General features: G+C 33.1%; 1 protein-coding gene across 8 annotated transcripts in view; it reads left to right on the forward strand.

Moving 5' to 3' along the window:
* PRG4_1 (Proteoglycan-4) overlaps window positions 1–21,308 on the forward strand; it is a gene marked incomplete at its 5' end in the record, with an annotated part of 45,055 nt that overhangs the window by 17,927 nt on the left and 5,820 nt on the right. For 2 of the 8 annotated variants that reach the window (XM_051215572.1, XM_035730111.2), the window contains 8 exons: window positions 4–141; window positions 2,285–2,389; window positions 3,281–3,391; window positions 5,410–5,493; window positions 8,508–8,600; window positions 9,620–9,718; window positions 16,040–16,192; window positions 18,264–18,611. In XM_051215572.1, the coding sequence (XP_051066104.1) occupies window positions 4–141; window positions 2,285–2,389; window positions 3,281–3,391; window positions 5,410–5,493; window positions 8,508–8,600; window positions 9,620–9,718; window positions 16,040–16,192; window positions 18,264–18,611 (1,131 nt within the window). Of the gene's footprint in view, window positions 1–3; window positions 142–1,832; window positions 2,390–3,280; window positions 3,392–5,409; window positions 5,494–8,507; window positions 8,601–9,619; window positions 17,096–18,263; window positions 18,612–20,614; window positions 21,072–21,308 lie in introns of those variants that run through there. The other 6 variants (XM_051215575.1, XM_051215571.1, XM_051215577.1 and 3 more) reach the window with 6 other exon arrangements.

Genomic DNA, 21,308 nt, shown 5'->3' on the forward strand with positions numbered 1-21,308 from the left:
TAGATACTACAGATACAAACTATTCAAATGGGTACTTTTATATGGATCATTTGAATAACAAAAATGAAAATAAACACAGTGATGTTAATTGTGATAATAATAATAATAATCATAATCATAATCATGAAGATTATACTCAAGGTAATGAATGCCTATGAAAAGCTATGAATTAGTTCAACCAACCATATGTATATGATTTTTTTAATAAAAAAAAGGGGATCTATATATCAAATATAATTTTGAAAATAATTGTACTTGTTAAGGAAAAAACTGGATAAAATTCCACAAAATACATTAGGTTCTAATGTTTACAGAATATTACGATTCTATACTCTAATGTAATCTTCAATCGATATTATCATTTAATGTGTTACATTCAGTTTGGCTGACTTGATTAGGATTTCGAGAAATTTATGTCGACGGCGTTTAATAATTATTTACTTACTTACTTACGCCTGTTACTCCTAATGGAGCATTGGCCGCCGACCAGCATTCTCTAGCCCACTCTATCCTGGGCTTTCTTTTCTAATTCCATCCAATTCTTGTTCACTTTTCTCATGTCTATCTCCACTTCCCGGCGTAATGTGTTCTTTGGTCTTCCTCTTTTCCTTTGGCCTTGAGGATTCCATGTGAGGGCTTGTCTTGTGCTTTCCTCAATGTGTGTCCTATCCACTTCCAGCGCTTCTTCCTAATTTCTTCCTACGCGCGTTTAATAAATAGCGTACAGTTATTATGTATTTAGGTGTTTTATTGAAATCTGTATTGTTTTAAGATGATTTCTGATAATAGATTGAAATTAGACGAAGATCTTACAATATTACGAATGAGATGAATTTGCAGAAGTGTATCACTTGATTCTGGCCTAGTATCGTCTAGTTGTCATCATTAACACAAATCTTCAATATTTCGATAGGGATTACATATATTTACAGTTACGATGTTAGAGGAATTATCCTGTAATATGTCGTTTAGCTATAAAAAGCTATCCTTGGACTGAACTAATCTCTTAACAAAATTCATAGTAAATTGTAATCTAACTTTAAACAATCATGCTAAAACTACTTGCTATTTACTTAACATTGACAATTCAATAAACCCAGAAAGTCATAACAATTTATTTGGTTTATACTTCTTTTTTGGCCAAACACGTTAATGCTTGATTATTTCCCTTGAAGAAACTTGAACTAGAATTTTTAGAGAAAGTTTTGATTCATTTTAATTCTAATCTCTGAGTGTTTTACAAACATTTTTCTATGTGTTTTTACTATGTAATGAATGTTCTCTGCAATGTTGACTTTTTTTCTAAGCAATGACAATAATCTAACATCTAACTAGGTCGTCGAAAAATTCATATACAAAGTTCTACATTGTAGATTTAATCACAATTGACTGATCACTGGGTGGCGATTAATGCCATGTGTGTCTAGTCCTTATTAGTGCGGATCGAATGCTATCGACCATGTTGCAATGTGGCCACCAGTCTAGGTGACTCGACATTGCGGGCACTATATATTGAGATTAGGTAGTGTTTGGAGGTAGTCGACAGGAAACCGTGGACCCGGGTCTCATGCTACTTGGCACTCGTCAGCAAGGTGTACCTGTAATCTTGAGGGAACTGGTGCTCTCATCTCAGTCCTACAGGAGGTCGGTCGCGGCTCGGACAGCTCAGTGTTAACGTCTCTGACTGTGAAGCTGGGTGACACGAGATCGAATCCGCCGGAGAGCACCAGTTCCCTCAAGATTACAGGTACACCTTGCTGACGAGTGCTAGGTAGCACGAAACCCGGGTCCACGGTTTCCTATCGACTACCTCCAACCACCATCTAATCACATTGTAGATTTGTTTGACTTCATTAGCATTGACACAGAGATATAGATTTATACTTCAAATAGTCAAGATTTTACTACTACATAATTATCAATGAAAAAATCAATTAATTATCGTAATGAACATTAAAACAAAAGTGAAATATTTTAAAGCATAGAAGAAATAATCAAGCAACCATCAGAGATCACATAGAAATCATACAAGATAAAACATTGAATTTAATTAGTATTTTATTTAGTAGATGTATGTATATAAATAGAACCATCCGTATTGTAACGTTAACTTCTACTTAATTACTTGGTCTTTCTAAGTATCTCCATTAAATGCATTGTGAAATATAAAAAAATCATTCAATTAGTTTAGCTGATTAAATTAATGACAAACATTTGTAATTTACTATTCTTTTTTTCTATGTTACCCTATATTTTCATTCTTCTTTCATTGCCCAATTGATAGACCGTGATCCAATAACACTTCAAGGAGATTTAGGTGAGGAAGTAGACATGTTAAGACCACATGGTGGTAGGCCAAGAAGTAAAATTGATCATAACATACATGTTTGTAAGTCCATAGTTTCCACCATAATTTTCCAAAATACTTTAAACATATATATATATATATATATATATATATATATATATATATATATATATATTACAGAATAATATATGTAGCATAATGGTACATGAGTTTGCTTCATTTCATCTTGGTAATCTAAACATTCCACGACTATATACTTACAACTATCCTTCTTCATGAACTATTTTATTTAAACCTTTTGAATTCATTTAGTTCATCTGAAAAGATTAACAGATTATTCACAGTTTTAAAATTACCAGTATCTAAGAAATCTCACAATTAAGTACTTTTTACACAAAATCAATTTGAGTGATCATAGTAAAACTTGCTCATTCACAATGTTCAACAACATTTCATACTGTGATTGAGTCTATTTTTCCGATCAGTTATGTACTGTTCAATAAATAAATTAAAAAATTGATTTTGTTTTATTATTCAACAATCATAAATGAGTACAATCGTTATAAATGAATACGAGGATACAAAACGCATTTCTTTTAATCAATACAGAGAAATTATAATCAGTTTATGTGACGAGTAATTGAAGATCCCTGAAATTTGATGACCTTAATTATGTAACAGAATTTATCAGTGTAAACTATAATTTTTAGATATATCAGTCAATGGTTCAAATGGATGTGACAAAATGATTTTTCACAACATCTCAAATATATCTTAATGAAGAGTCCCAGTTAATATGAAGTCTAGGTTCATGGTTCTTTAATGAATGCTTTTAATCATTTATACATATATATAACAACATCAGACAAAGCCTATGCTCAAGTTTTCTAGTGCAAACACATACTTTCTATGATAGACTGACAGTTGTAATTTAAAAATGAATCTTGTTATTTGTCTTTTCTTTTTCTTCAGCAAGGTCTGATTCTATCAGTGGTCGATGCGAATATAATGTAGAAAACAATTCAGTAAATCAGTATAATGAAAGACAATGTAACGAAGAGAATTCAAAAAGATATTCTTATCGTAAGTTAATTTTAAAAAAACAAACCTAAAAATTTGAAATTTCAATACACTGAAAACAACTTGGTAAAATCTGAGAACCATACAGTAAATACTTCATTTGCAAAACATCCATTTATTGTCTCAAAGTTTATTGTTCCCTCATTTCTATATTAATCACTCTCTGTCTTTGTTCTCTTCTCTTCAAATTTCTCAAACCTTCTGCCTCCAGGCACTCCAATTTCAATTGGTGATACATATTACTTATATCTGTCGAAATCAGTAGTACACACCATACTACCAATTAAGATAATGAAAAAAACTACAAATGTGAAGAATAATTAAAAAGACTAAAAATGTAAACAAACTTATATGAAATAACACAAAATATTTTGTTTCGTATCCTTATTTTCACTTTTTTCACTCAACTAATTAATTTTAGCTTTGTGGTTAACAGTAACCAAATCCATATCATTGATTTCTCACTACTAAAAACTCCATTTACTCTTTGACTTCCTCTCTTTCCATTCATTAATCCGACAAATTATATACCTGATTAGTGCTTCCTTTACCTTTCAAGTATTCTTTGTTTATTTCATTATTTCAATTGACTAATATAATGTTTATGCTTGTAAACTTCTTATGAATTGAAATTCATTAACTTTATCAATCAAGTTCGTACTTCTTCAAGTAAATAGTTCAAATTAAAATCATCACAGATAAATGAAATCTGTATGAAACGATCATTCAGTCATGTTCAAATATTATTGTTGTCTGAATCATTTATCTAATGTCTTTTATACAATGAACCATATATTTCTGTGGAATTTATAGTAGTGTAAAAATCATCTCTTATTCAAATAGACAAAACAGCTAAAAATAATAATAATCCATAAGATAAATGAATAACATATGTTATTCCTATCAGAAGGGGTTTTGTGAATATTATAGTAATTTCAGTAGTTTAGATCATGAGTCAATTGAAGCTAAACCACCATGGAAAACCTTAATGTACTGGACGGCCGTTTTGTCCTATTGTGTGACTCCTCAGAAGTGCGCATCCACGATCCCGCCTCGCAAGATTTGAACCCAGGACATATCGGTCTCGAGCGCGAACTCTCAACCACTAGACCACTGAGCCGGCATCCAACGGTGTTAATGTCTAACTTCAACCAATCCACGAAATTGAGAGACACATTCATTTAGTTACTATACCACAACAGACCCGGTTTAAATTCCGCCAAAATTTAAAAGATCTTTAAAAATTGAACTATTAATCATACAAATACATTTATATATCCTGAAAATTCACATTAACTTGACTTAAGACAGAATACATTGTGAATTTCAACATGTTTCAAGTTATAGGTTCATAAATAGGACAAGATAATTATTCACTATCCTCTAAATTTCTATAATTTCAATCTGTGATAAGAATTCTACTTAAAATAATAATTAATAATCTGCAATATAAAACTCCATCATAGTTTTCTTCCCCTTATTTCATGATAATATCTGAAGTTTGATCTATATATTTTTTGGGGGAGAAATGTATCGATTTCGATAGATTACTGTAATATTTGTTTACAGATACTTAATTATTCAATATCTAAATGACAATATCCAGGTTCTCAGAAAATGCAAAATGATAATAATTGTGACCAACCTATAAGCATCAATATAGCAGTCACAAACTAGAAGTTTGCAAGGCATATATTTCGTTTTACAAAAGGTTTGTTAAATGAAATAACGTGAATTTATCGATACTGGACGAATTTTTACAATGCGAAACCAAAATGCCGTTATTTGACCATACTACTCACTAATCAAAAAGTAGTACAGTTATATCTCTAAATGTAAATCAATTATTTTTCTTTGATAATTTTCATTCACTAGAACACTACACATATTTCACTTTTGTCCCTATTGGGATAGGTTTTAAATCATTTTGTTTATCGGAAATTGTCTTGTAAAATCCTGTCTTTTACTTTATTTCATTAGAATTTCATAGATGAATGGTACTTATTCTTTTTTATTCATAGTTGCTACAGATCCGATAACTCATTCACTGCCAGAAACAAAACTAGTTCGATCTCAATCAGTACGACATTATAAAGAAGCATGGGGTAAGGTTTGCGAATTAAGACAGGACATTTTAATCAATTTTATATGGATGCTTTATTAATGAGCTATATAAAATATGCCGGATTACGAAATGATTAATTGACTACTGAAATCAATTCGGTTACAGTATTTTGAGTCGATTTTATATATCACTTTACTTTTAACGAATAGTTTATGATTTCGCCCAGTATTCAAGTTATAGGTGGAGAAATATAGTATTCACTGCCATAAATGCCTTGGTATTTAGATAAGTAAAGTGTCTAAAGGACCTTTTGGGTTTAGTTACAGATAGTTTTCAAGCCATGGTTGATAATATCTACATGTTTTGCAGATACATTAGTGAGCTTATGAACAAAATATTGCACATTAACTTCCGCTTACTAAATAATATTCCAAGTCATTCCAAATAAACTATGGCATTTTATCCTGCCATATTGTTTGAGTCCTTCTCTCATAGTAGAGTTGTTTTCGTAACAATCTTTGATAAAAATCATTGATACAGTCTTAGTTCACCAAAAACCAGAAAGGCAATCAGAAATTATATCCTATTTCATTAGTATACACCCACACCATGAGACTATGTAATTACAGTATCATAGAAGTGAATTTGATTTCTTTCTACACGGTACGTGATAAAAACCCACCATGTCTCAATTCTTCTCTCCCAAATCGTTTTGATAAAAACCAATAAACCTACATTACAATAAATTGATTCTAATTTCTGATAGATAACATTTGGTTTCATTTTATACTTGACCCGTTAAATAAAAAGTATACATTGAGTCAATATCCCAAATTTATTTGATTATCCAAAATACAAGTCCTAATATGATTACTTACTTACTTACTTACGCCTGTTATTCCTCATAAAGGAGCATAGGCCGCTCACCAGCATTCTCCATCCAACCCCTGTCCTGGGCACACCTTCCCAGCTTCTTCCCGTTGTTATTCATCTTTTTCATATCTGCGTCTATTTCCTGACGTAATGTATTCTTTGGCCTTCCACGTTTTCGCTTCCCTTCAGGATTCCAAGTTAGGGCTTGCCTCGTGATGCAGTTTGACGATTTGCGTAATGTATGTCCCATCCATTTACATCGTATTTTCCTAATTTCTTCCTCAGCTGGAAGCTGGTTTGTTCATTCCCAAAGAAGGTTGTTGCTGATGGTGTCCGGCCAATAGATGTTGAGTATCTTGCGTAGACAGCTATTTATAAATAATTGTACCTTTTTGATGATGGTTGTTGTAGATCTCCAAGTTTCAGCTCCATACAATAGAACTGCCTTGACGTTCGTATTGAAGATTCTCACTTTGATATTGGTTGAAAGTTGTTTTGAGTTCCATATGTTCTTCAATTGTAGGAATGCGACCCTCGTTTTGCCAATTCTTGCCTTTACATCTGCATCTGAGCCTCCTTATTCATCGATTATGCTTCCCAGGTATGTGAAGGATTCCACATCTTCCAGAGTTTCGCCATCAAGAGTGATTGGATTGCTGTTCTCCGCTTTGAATTAGAGGACCTTTGTTTTCCCCTTGTGTATGCCGAGGCCTACCGATGCAGAGACTGCTGCTACACTGGCTGTGTTTGTCTGCATCTGTTCGTGTGTATGAGATAGGAGAGCTAGGTCATCTGCGAAGTCCAAATCGTCTAATTGGTTCTGAGCTGTCCATTTCATTCCGTGTTTTCCTTCAGATGTCGAGGTCCTCATAATCCAGTCGACCACCAGAAGAAAAAGGAAGGGAGAGAGTAAACAGCCTTGTCTTACTCCGGTCGTTACTTGGAATGCATCTGTCAGCTGTCCTCCATGCACGTCCTAATATGATGGAAATATATAACATAACTTAGAGAAAGATGACACGCATTTATGTTTGTCAATAAAATTTTCTTTCAGTTTAGAATTCATCACAAGATGAATCAATCAAAATATGAACTTTCTTCCGCCTTAAATTTCTCATTGATATTACTATAATTCTAAAAAGGATCTTTTACGAGCATTCTGTCGTTGTTATTTGAAATGAAGTAGAAGAAAATTCCAGAATACTTTACTTGATTTACTGACTTACTCTTTTTCGCTACTTTGCCAGTACATTTCACTTCCAATTCACTGATTGGTATACTATGTTTCGTTGATTTCTATTCAATTACATACAATCTAATATTTCTAGTTATCTTCATCTAGTAATATAATATTAAAATTCAATTGATAATGCACAAGTTGTATGTAGTGTAACAGAGGTTGAGTTTTAAAACAAGGTTTTTTATGACTACTTCAAACACAATGAATTCATTGTATTTTGCAAATACTGTCGTTTTCACTTCGTTTCTCAGTAGAATGCCCTAGATAGATGTGGTGAAGTAAATAATAGACGCCTAGGTAATAAACAAATATTTAGCACAAGACGAAATATGATGAAAAGTACTCTACCCGTAAGTAGGAGTCGTACATAATTTCCAAACATTAGTGAATACGTTTATTGAATACAACCACAAGTTATAAGGTGTAAGTCCAGTTTGTTCTCTTATATTCTTCATTAATCTTTCTGGTATGAAGATTCAAAAACGTAGCGTGATATAGTTTAAATTAATCATTAATCTTAAACAGTTTGAGAATAAGGTTCAAAGACATTTGACAACTCCCCTCATACACTTAGCGACTGAAGTAATCCATTGTGATATACCATAACATAACTTCATATGAGTTCTTTGATGCGAGGATCTATGGTTAACTCTTAATACCAAATAAACACACCAGTTATCACTCGTTAGTTGCTTCCTTTACGTAATCTAGGTGTTGAACACTTACTATTGAGACAGAAGAAATAATTAATGATAAACAGATATAGAAGTCAGTTACCAGTTGTTAATTATTTTACATTAAGAAAAATAACCCCTCTATAGTATTAGATAAGTTACACTAGCTGAGTTGATCTTTGGTAAATGACGAATATTAATTTCCTGTATAATGCTTTTATGCTTGTTCTTTCATCTTAATATGATAAATGTTTAAATATATTTCAGCTACTCATGATCCAATTGGTTATATGCACAGAACTGGTACATCATATAAGACGGATAAAGTTCGAGGAATGAAACATTTTCCAAGCAATAAAAGTATGTTTTATGTAAAATTTCATTATTACGTAACCATATGTTACAACTTGTTTATCTTCAAAAAGAATCATTGCCAATCTATTTAAATGTAAGTAATAATAATAAGTAGGGAAATTTCTATATAACCAAACAGTATTAAACTCATATCAATGATTGACTTTAAGCTCATAGAAAGTGGTTGATTTTTCTGCTCTTTTTGCTAACCGAAAGAAAATATCTCGATATTTGACAGTTAAAATCAATCGACAGGAAAATGTAAAATTAGATTTTGGAGTAAACAACACCGATCCGAAAGGTATATTTGCAAGGTGAATAGTTTAATATTACCAACGCTGTCTAAAACACTCGATAACACTAGTATAGATACATCAGAGGTGGCTTAATCTCTTCAAGATTATTGATACACCTTGCTAAAATTTGTCAACTAGCTTGGTATACAACCCCTGAGGATTCTTTCATTTGTCTTCAAGCACCTACAATTAAATAAGGAGAATCTTGATGAAAAATTATTCCTTCAAAATTCTTTGAAACCTGATGTCGTGTAAACCAATTTTATTGATATTGATGATTCAGAGGTCATTTGAGAAAAGCTTTAATTGTAGGTTTCGTGTTGGTTTGCACTCGTCATCAATGTGTAACTGCACTCTAGAGGAAACTGATGTTCACCAGTAGAGTTTGAGTCCAATCCCCTCCCATAGTTATAGTCAGCGATGTTATCGCTGAACTATTTGAGTACATCAAAGTGTATATACATTATGAAGAAAGTGAGTTCTCAGGTGATTGTGTGTATCTAAAACTTATTTTCAAATAAAAGAAACTAGCTTGTATGTTATTAATACTGAAAGCTTGTAACGTTAAATTGTCTAAAATAGACAACTTTTAATTATAACTCGATTGGATATCACGATCACTATTTCTGTACATTTTTAAGCAATACGCTTAACGAACTATCAGGTTATCTTCAAGTATTACATTGATTATAAACAGTTATATAAACTACAATTTACTATTTTCTATAGATCCCGTGACTCATCGATTATCAACTAATCATCATCGGCAGCAGCATCGTCCCCAACCGACATGCACTGCCTCAATATCTAAATTCAATACCCTTAGAGGTTTGTTTAAGAAATTCAATTCAGAACTAGAGCTAACCAAAAAGCCAATGTCAGTATTTCATCTTTGCCTTGTAAAAGCTCTCATGTTTAGTTAACCAGTTCTGTTTAAAATCCGAATGTTTACTTGAATAAATGTTCAATTCAATCACTTGACTATGATATTCACCCTTGAAAAATAGTGAAAATCACCACTAAGTACTTCCAGCATATGTATATACATTTTTTTTCCTGTTATATACTCCAAGTAAAAATAAATTTGGTTTTTGGTGCATTTCCTAATCGTCACTTATAATAATTATTTTAATAGACATCATAAGAAGTTTGTAAAACAAGCCAACTTTCTCATCGTTTCCTACAGAATGAGAAAAGTGTCACTAGTGACATCAAACTTATGTAGAAAGATTATTTATTTCTAACTTGATCTAACATTTAAACCTCGTCAGTTGATCATTTTCCGAGTTGTTCTTCTTATCTTTTGAGAAACTGTTGTCAATTAACAAATATGCTAATTTTCCATTATGAGTAGTATGAATTTAAATAATTCCAACGATCATACATAAACAATTAGCTTAAATTAAAATCTCCATAAAAATTAAACTAACATTTGTTATGTGGAACATTCATATATTTTAGGAGAAATCTATAAATTATTTTAAGAGGCCTCTGTTATGTCGATAAAAAGGCACTTTTTGAAAAATAGTTCGCTTGTTAATTCATCAGTCCGGATTTCTTTTAGTGAATAAAATCATTAGCTCAACATTCTGTTTACTCTCTACTATTACAATATCAGTTAATAGCTGTTGACTAGTGTATTATTCCCAGGATTACCCCATGTGTAATAGGTCATATATATATATACAGGTCCTGGGTTCGAATCTCGCGGGGGGAGAGATCGTAGATGCGCACTGCTGATGAGTTCCATACTAGGACGAAACGGCCGTCCAGTGCTTCCAGGTTTTCCATGGTGGTCTAGCTTCAATTGACTCATGATTTCAATCAGTGAAATTTCTAAAATCTCCATATATATATATATATATATATATATATATATACACGCTACTACTCAAGTTTTGTTCTACCTTTTACGAGTCAGATCACTGAAATAACATTACGTGAAGATCATTATATTCCTTAGGACAAGATTTCATTAACGACCAGGTTTATACACTAAAGTTGACGTAAGATCTAATTAACAACCACGTATGGTGGGTCATCTAGAAAAGGAGACCAGAGGATTCTAGTTCAAAACATTTTTAAAGCTATCTTCCATTACAGACTAACATAAGCTTGGGGACCAGAGAAAACTAGACAGCAGTGAACTGTTTTGTCATCTTGGTTTTGAATTTCTTATGAATGTGCATTCATCAATTAACAAGTGATTCAAAAAAGAATCATCACTAACTCTGAGTTAGAACCCAGTGGTATATACTTTTTAACTGCATTTAACTAGTGATATAACAAATATCACATATTTACTGCTTCTGTATCCATAGAAAATCGAACAACTAAGTAAGAACGTTAAATCACAATCACCAAGAGACATTAAGGTCCTTATCATTTTATCATTTAAAACATTTTAAGCGATACATCTCGACAATTTGTAATGATTATAATGACTAGAAATCAATTTCATTTTGGTTAGTATAAAAATAAAAAATTGTAATCAAACGAATGATTATCACCATTGTTATCATTAAAATTCTTTACCAGAAAACAGAAGAGTGACCTCAAAGATAACAGAAATATTTATTGTTACAAACTGTAAATCAATAAAAAGTCAGAAAACTGATCTACAAATGATTAGTTATAAAGTTATTATACAATTCAATCAGATCATTAATAAGTGTACCATATACAAAACTAATCTAGTTTCAGTAAAACGTTTATCATCCTGAAGTGCATTACGTAGACGAATTGATTTTCAATGTAATTCATTTATAAAGTACACTTTTGTGTATTCAGATTTCAATTGTAACTTTATGTAAAGTCACAAATGGAAGTAAGAAATGAATAAATAAATGTATATAAAGAAACTCTTAGGTTGTTACTTACTAAATGGTGTATTTCTTGATAGAAATTTAAACTATCAAACACTAAGTATGGACGTGTCAACTCAATTGAAAACCAGAAAACACTAAACATTTGTTCCATTCCAATATGGAACCTACCAATGCACATGCAAGAGCGCACCATGGACCAGACCCAGGACCTTCAGGTCTCGCAATAATGTCCAGAATTGATTGCAGTTAGACATGAAAACTATTAGATTCCGGTTCAGTGATCCTAGTTTTAAGCGCTCCCCACGAGATCTGAAGGTTCCGGGTTTAATGCTTGATAGAGTCATGGATGAACACTTCAGAAGAGTCCTACACCAGGTCTTTCTTGTTTTCAATGGCTATCTAAATTTAATCGCTTCGTAGTCTCAATTATCGACAAACGGTTCACTACTTTCACTGATGGACTGTGTAGATTGTATATCTAGTGACTGCATAACCATAAATTTATGTATGAATGTAAATGTTAACTAAACACGTACGTTTAATAATCAAGAATTACCTATTTTTTTAACGATGACACTTTAGTGAAAAAGGTGTTTAATTCAGTTTACGTGACTTGTCCGAAATCATAAGTTCGAAAACCAAGTAAACGTGAATTACAAAAAAAGTATTACTCTAGAAAACAAATAGATTCTTATGATCACCTTAATTCCTAACTGACTAAAACGATAAGTGGAGAACTACCAACTACCTCTAATTAGAGAAAAATATAATCTGTTAATGCCTTAACCCTTGTGATATATATATCTGTAATTGTATATACATGTCTTTGTATTTTATCCCACCTTATCTTAATTATATTGATATATCGTATTAACCAAGTCATTTTAGTATAAATATACACTTAAAACACTAACTTTTGTTTATCTATTAACAAACATTTTAAACCATGATCACCCATCAAAAATGGGTTAAACTAAAATTTTCACATATCATATTATTTAAATCAATCTTTATAATATTTCATTCTACCATTCTTATTCATTGGTCCTTAAATGGTGACTTAGTGATGATCGAATTCTATCGAAAAAGTCCCAATGTGACCATTGCTTAAACAGACTGGATATCACACTGATTATATTTTGTTTAAAGGTAATTATTATAAATCTGTAGATGTAGATTCACTGGCAGTTAGTACTAGTGACTATAACCACTGTATGAGCTCTATTATTATATGTCAAGACTATTCATAGCCATTAAGTATAATAATATCAAATTTAAATTGAATCAATTATGGACTGAATTAGTCTTCTTTTTTCGCATTATTCGTTAAACAGGCATACAGAGAATACATCGGTTGAATTGTAAATAATTCTTTAAGTCTCATTATTAACAGATATTTTAGCTCATTTATCAAGTACAGATACTGTTTACTCAGTTGTCTATGCAACAAATAGCGGTGCCACTAGAGAGTGGTTCAACCCTAATACCTGTTAAATGAAAATCGAGTGATTTAACCAATAACTCACGGCTTCATACTATGAACAAATATCTACTGAGAAATTTAAATAGAACGTCAGTATCGACAAAATTTACGCTAATTAAAAGCACAACTTTAATTTTTATTAACATTTAAAACCATTAATCATTGATGACTCAAACGTTTGAATGCTAAGAGTTCGACGCAAATTCGAAAAGTTTCAGTTAGATACCCGGTGGAGTCGTAGATGTACATCGCTAAATAGATCCATACTAAGACGAATTAGCTTTCCAGTGTTTCATGGTTTTCAATGGTTATTTAATTAAGATCAATCTGTGTTGTATACTATGAAACCTAATCGATCAGTTCAAACCAAGTAGACATAACGAACTAATTAAAAAAATACAGTCTAGAGAAGTAAACATAAAATATGAAAAACCATTTATTGATGATCATTTGTATGGTGAATGTGAAAAACATAGTTGGCTGGAATTATCACATTATATTAAAAACGAAATAAAATGAATTTGTAAACAATGGTATCTTGGTAAATCGATCTGTATACTCTGACTAACCTTGAACTAATATTGGCTTCAATAACATGAACTATAATCAAGACATAGAAACAAATATCAATAAGAACTATATTTTATCTCGTATAAACTTCCAAATTGACGGTTTCTGTTCATTTTGATGATTTTATTCTTATCCAGTAAATAATTATTTTGTGTGAAAAAAAAGAAAAGAACTCAATGAATGCTTGATTTGTTAACTGAACTTAGAATATGAACAATTACTTAGTCAAAATAAGATTATCAGAAGTTTTGTGGAGAATTTAGAAATTTCACTGACTGAAATCATGAGTCAATGAAGCTAGACGAACATGGAAACCCTGGAAGCACTGGACGGTCGTTTCGTCTTAGTATGGGACTCCTCAGCAATACGCATCTACGATCCCGCACCCCACGAGATTCGAGCCCAGGACCTATCAGTCTCGCGCCAGGCGCTTAACCAACTAGACCACTGAGCCGGCATCCAACGGTGTTAATGTCTAACTTCAACCAATCCACGAAGTTGCGCCACCGTACACCATTGTCTTCAGTGAGTTGATATCTCACAACAGACCTGGTTGAACTCCACTGGTAACGGCTTCCCACTAGAACTCCAGGAGTATTTCATGAAGTTAGTCACGAAACTGCCGTCCAGTGCTTCCAGGTTTTCCATGGTGGTCTAGCTTCAACTGACTCATGATTTCAATCAGTGAAATTTATTTCATGGATGAAATCAATGGTAATTCAGTAGTTAGATGACTGTTAATTTGTCATTGTTTTATTAAAGTCTTATAGTCTAGTTTATCAAGAACCTGTTTAGAAATATGACGTCTATAAATTCGAACTTACACGGATTGGGATGAGAAAAGCCGTGGTTGAAAATCCTATTTTTGTGTTTCGATATAGTAAAGACTAACATATAAATTTCTTTAAAGTAATCCTGAATGTTTTCTTTCTGCTTCAGTTATCATTCCCTGATGGTAATGCTTTATGAATAATTTTGCTAGTAACTAACAAACCGTAGAAAGTTTATCAGACAAAAATTAAAATAACTAGTAATTTACATTGTTTAGTCAGGTGGTTCCTGGAAGTATGTCCAGTTTTTATTATTGAAGTGGCATCCGTTAAATTGGAATCAAAACAAACACCTTCATGGTTGATGTTGAACACGGTATAACATTTTCAACTTTAAACAATTCGTTTATATGTTTCCTAACTTGTGAATGAGTTAATTCCATAGGTCGCAAATTCTCACAAGATAAATCCATCTAGAGGCTGTTAATCGTGAAACACAGTCAGTCAGTCAGTCAGTAACAACGTGAAACACAACTACAAATAATAGTCAGTTAGGTGGTCTATGGACACCTGATCTATTTGAAGTTATATATGTGTATTGATTAGGAGTCCTAGACTATAGTGAAACAGCTTATCAGTGTTTATCAGTTACCTGTGACTCGGGTATTTTAAGTCATTGACGATTGAAAGTAAGGTTAGAAAAGTGAATAACATTATGAAATGAGAAGACAAGCGTAAGTTATAAATATTCAAACGTAGGGAGTTTTCATAGCACTGATCATCTATGATTACTTACTTACTTACGCCTGTTACTCGCAATAGAGCATAGGCCGCCGACCAGCATTCTCCAACCCCATCCTGTCCGCAGCCTTCCTTTCCAGTTCTGTCCAATTTTCGTTCATTTTTCTTATGCTTATCTCCATTTCTCGGCGTAATGTGTTCCCTCGTATTCCTCTTTTCCTTTGGCCTTGAGGATTCCATGTGAGGGCTTGTCTTGTGACGTAGTTGGGTGCTTTCCTCAATGTGTGTCATATCCACTTCCAGCGCTTCTTCCTAATTTCTTCCTCCACTGGGATCTGGTTCGTTCTTTCCACAGTTGGTTGTTGCTAATAGTGTCTGGCCAACGGATCCGAAGTATTTTGCGTAGACAACTGTTAATAAACACCTGTATCTTCTGAATGATGGCTTTTGTAGTTCTCCAGGTTTCTGCCCCATGTAGTAGAACTGTCTTGATATTTGTATTGAAAATCCTGACCTTGATTACAGTAAGCATAAAATTCCAGGTTGAAATGTCAATCTGGTTAATAAATTCTAAAATTTTACTTGAATTATATGGTTTTAACACATGTATTCTATTCCAAGCCGCCGCTTAATCCAAGGTGTTGCCACTTTTCTGTGCTCTATTGATACCTAACATTGTATAACGGCTAATTAAAAATAATATAACAATTGTCTGAAATAAAATGAATATTTTCCGTATTCGAATTTCTCGATTCAGCGAATACTAATCCAATTACGCATCAACAGAAAAATATATCTTCTGATCAATCATCAATTGGACTGAACGATGAAACATCGACAATCGGAGATTTCAATGAAGTGACTATAGGCAATGTGTCTGTAGTTTCGGAGAGTAGAAAATTACGAAAGGGTATGTTAATTGCAGCTGCAAAACTATGTTATTAAAAGTATTTTAAGTAAACTAACACAATTTTTCTACTTTGTGAGGGCTTGAATTATCCCATTGTTGTCGCAGATACATCTAGGTGACCAGTCACTACAACAAAAGGATAATTCAAACCCCTAAAAGTAAAGTTTATACCCATTGAAGAAACTAGGGCTTAGTACCTCAGTAGATTATACGTTCGAAATTCGAGGCGAGTTCTAGTGTGAAAGTCAACACTATGGTACAAGTAAATTGTTAGTTGACGAGTTCCAAATAGAACAAAATATGCTTCCTGTGTTTCAATTCAAGCCACAATCTATCTATTCTATAACACGATTGAGTTTTCTTTTATATGAAATTAAGTAATTTTGCTTATTTCTAGTTAGTTATTTTCACTTGATGTCAGTGTCTTGACACAATAGGAAACATTTTAAGCAAATGCTTTATAATCTTTCAATCAAATAATAACATTTGACTAATAAATGGTTAAATCTAAAGTCTCAGAACGACGTATAATAACATTCTGCACACCTAAATACTTGAAATATTGTGGAAATTGGTTACATGAATGAATTATAAAATATTCGTACATAAACAGAATTAGTGGTACTCTTTCTGCTTATCATCAGACATGTTTATTAGTGAAACCAGTTTTGTAAAGTTACGGTGTATGAAGTAAATATTTTCTTCAGTTTTGAAAGCATTTTTGGCATTAATTTTTAAAAAGAGTTCATAGTCTGGGTTTTTGGAACATTAAAATTAGTCAGCGAGTTTCAACAATTTGTGTTTATCAGTATGGGGGTTGTGGAGATTGTTAAGTTTTTGGTTGAGATCATGAATCAATTGATGTTAGACCACCGTTGGAAACCTGGAAGCACTGGACGGCCGTTTCGTCCTAGTATGGGACTCTTCAGCAGTGCGCATCCACGATCCCGCACCCCGTGGATTGGTTGATGTTAGACACTAACACCATTGGATGCCGGCTCAGTGGTCTAATGGTTAAGTGCTCAGGCGCGAAGCCAGTAGGTCCTGGGTTCGAATCCCGCGGGGTGCAGGATCGCGGATGCGCACTGCTGAGGAGTCCCATACTAGGACGAAACGGCCGTCCAGTGCTTCCAGGTTTCCAACGGTGGTCTAACATCAATTGATTCATGGTCTCAACCAAAAAAAAAAATTTGTGTTTAGTTGTAGTACAATTAGTCTTAAAATACCACTGACAACGTTACTTCTGAAAACGATATTGTGAAATTTAATAAACGACTTCATAACTACAATAAATCTAAATAAATCTCATTCATATATTTAAAACAATGTAAATCATCAGTTGTGTGCTAAGGGTTTGTACTTTCTCATTATTGATGTGATGAAGTCACAGCGTGAACAGCAACACTGGGATGCAGATACATTCGGCTGATAAATCTCAAATAGGACCAAATACTTTTCCTGAACCTCACTGCTAGTCACCATCCTACTTTGTTAAATATTTGTAACTAAATGATAATATCAGGGAAATCCGCTCAAGATGCACATATCTCAATAGGAACCAATAAGATTGTAGTTCCTAACACCAACAGACGAGAAAATACAAATCCTAGCAAAGTCACACACGTTACACAAGCTAGTGGTCACTTGAACTCAGCAGCTGAAAGAATAACACATTAGTGTTTGAAAATAATGGTTCTGGGTCTAAGTCTCAATATGTTACCAAAACTCAAATCTAGATACACCCAACGGATGAGTCTCGGATAGAACGAAATGCTTGTCCTTGACTCCCCAGCTAGTCGCTATTCAACTTTACCAATAGACGAAGTATTATGCTTGACACAAAAAATCCATTATGGAAATAACCTACAGTATATATATATATATATATATCGTAAAATCTTTAACGAAATATTTTAACAATCACCTAGGTTTATTATAGATGAGATAAAATAATTAACTATGCTAATTCAACAGAAAATATAAAGAGTATAAATTCGTTGTTCATGACACATATAATATTCGCTATTTCAACTTGGTTAATTAAACTATGGAACTAATTTTATTTTTTTAGTTATTCGAAATCCCATTACTGGTGAAGGAATGTGTGACAGTGATTATATTGACCTACTTAAATTACCAAGTGAATATTATTTCCGTAGAAATCGAGACACTTTGTCATCGACATTAAATATCCATTCACATTCACCACCCGTACAACCATCGTCAACAACTACACCTTCAACTAATACTGCTGTTGCTGTTAAAAAAGCACCTGCTCAGAAAGATGCAAATCCAACGAGCAAACTAACTGCGAATAAGCCAAGACATCAAACACCGCCGCCACCATCACAACTAGCTTCTACACAACAACCATTGAAGCTGGAGCCAAAAGTTGAAAAAAGCACCCCACAACCTATAGGTAAGTACACATATTCAAACATATTTCAAGTACTGTTTACTATTTTAAAGGATAATAATAATAAATAAATGATTTCCAGAATTTGAATAACTATTCTGTATTGTACTCTTAAATTAGATATAATTTAATGGAGATGGTGGAGAAGATTTGTAGCTCAGGTGGATGATTTTGGTGGAGTTTTGTTCTCTGACCAAACCATCCAGCTCAGAGAACAAAACTCCACCAAAATTAATTAACGGAATTTTCAATATGTTTATCACCACTAGTGTGATTTTACTACCCTGATTGATATTATAGATCAGTAGTCAGATGTCCGATCACAAATCCACATCAATTATTTTTGCCTAAAGCAGGTATCTCATGGTAATGCACGAATTTCTAAACAATTACAAATTAATCTTTCATTGCATGCCACTGAACAATCAGGTCATTAATTCATTTATATTTCATGGAAATTTGATGTCATGATAATTCACAGTTAGCTATATTAATTAGAATCTGTTCTATATGACCTGTCTACTTGAAATATCAATTTTTCAAGGAATTGTGATGGCATAAGTTGTTTTATTTATTTGTTTGAACGCATAAATATTGGTACATTGGGGCACTGAATACATATGCGCCACACAAGTCACTTGATTTGTGTGTAGGCTATGCTACTGCCCGGGTGTCCAGACCGAAGCAGGAGGTTTTCTTATGGAACAACACTTGAAACCTTCGATCTGATCCACAAGGCAGTGGAGAATCGTCAGGAGACGAAGTCGCATGGTAGCCGTCGACCAACAATTGGTTCATAGCCATTTGTCCTTTCAGGATACTGGAGCCCATACGCACCCATAGTTTGGAATCAATATTTTCCAACTCCCCTAGGTAAATCCTTTATATCCACCAACCCGGTTAAAGCGCCGGACATTCACTTTTCTTCCTCACAATCTTGTAAACAAAACCTCCGCCACGAGAAGGTAGTGAGTAGGACTTGCATAAATTAATCTAATCATTTCTGCTCCTGTTATGGCCCAAAGCCGCCAATCAGAAACAGCGAATTATCGATCAGACCAAGAACGCGTAAAACACCTGCGAGCAGCCTAGAGTCCTGATTGGTCCTGCTTTCCGCCTAGATCAGCCACTTAAGTCCAGAACATCAGTCTCAGCCTCTGCAATATGAATCCTCATATTTCAAACATACTGAGTTTATATACCAATCAAACAGACCACAACGTACCATAAAATAGAAAATAACATTTGTACAAAATTTGGCTAAATGTAGCTGTGAATGTGGGAGGCAGTGACTAATAGACAGGGCATAATTCAAAAATGGTTAAACGTATAATAATGGTTCATAGGTCAAAATAAAGTTTACAATAAGAGGAATATGAATAGTTTAGTTATTTAACAATTATACGATAAAAATATACGTTTAATATTGGTCCATAAAAGGATTCTAAAGTTACCATTCATTATACTTATCGGGACCTAACAGCTCTACATACTCAATCAAAAACACAATTTTTACTTAGAAGTTCTTTGGGAAAAAAGCCTTTATCAAACTGAAAACTCTTTTTCTTATATTTCACTTTAATACTAGGTAAAATATGACATCTAAAAAACAATTAAGACAAACTTTAAATAACTCAAGAATTTCAACATTTAACTAGTATATTACGTACGAATATATGAATGAATTTCTAATCTTATAATATGCAAATAATGTCATTTGATTTGATTATAAATGCCACAGACTCATGTGTATTTAGATGATTTTAATTTTGATGGAGTTTTGTTCACTGAGCTGGATAGTTTGGTCGTGTTTAGGGTGTTTCTTCTTTGCTCTCTGTGCCGTTTGTATGATATTTCTATGGCTGTTGTCAAGATTTTCAAGTGTTATGACGTAAGTGTCCTTTGTAGCTTCATCTTTTGGTCCTCTATGACGTGTTGGTATTTAGGGATCCTGTAATGTGTATCCGTTATCATTAGGTGTACCATTTTTCTTCCACTTTGCTCAGTTATTATCCATCCCAATGGGCAGTTGATTGGAGGTCTATATCTTACACTTGTTGGTGGAACATGCTGACGAAGACACTCGTGGAGAAAATACAGTTGTTCTCCAGTGGAAGCCTACCTTTCGGCAAACTTCTCCCATTTTCGAACAACCAGAAGCGTACTACGCTCATATGATTTTGAGATGGTGAAGATTTGTAGCTCAGGTGGATGACTTTGATGGAGTTTTGTTCTCTGAGCTGGATGGTCACGACCTAGTCATCTAGCTCAGAGAACAAACCTCCATCAAAATCATCCACGTGAGCTACAAATCTTCTCGATGATTTTTATTAAATAACGTTATTATGAACATAATTCCAACTTAAACAGAGTGAAAATTTATAGAATCTTGTATATAAACTACATATATTCAATTTTCCATACATTCTTTAATACTGAGAATAAAACAATGACAAGAGACTAACTAGTAACGTGTCCATAATTTACATGATAAATACTGAATGGGATATTCGACAATATACTATTTACGTTATCTGACAATTAGTTTCTACCATCTTACAGGCTTAATTAATTCAGAGTGCGAACCTACCTAGTGAGATTAGCAATCATCAACAGAATAAATAAGTATAGGGACTGAAATTAATTACCGTTATCAAAGTCAATTAGTAATAGTAGATTGTACTGTAAACGAATGTTTTT

Source organism: Schistosoma haematobium, chromosome 4 (genome assembly GCF_000699445.3).
Source record: "Schistosoma haematobium chromosome 4, whole genome shotgun sequence".
Lineage (NCBI taxonomy): Eukaryota > Metazoa > Platyhelminthes > Trematoda > Strigeidida > Schistosomatidae > Schistosoma > Schistosoma haematobium.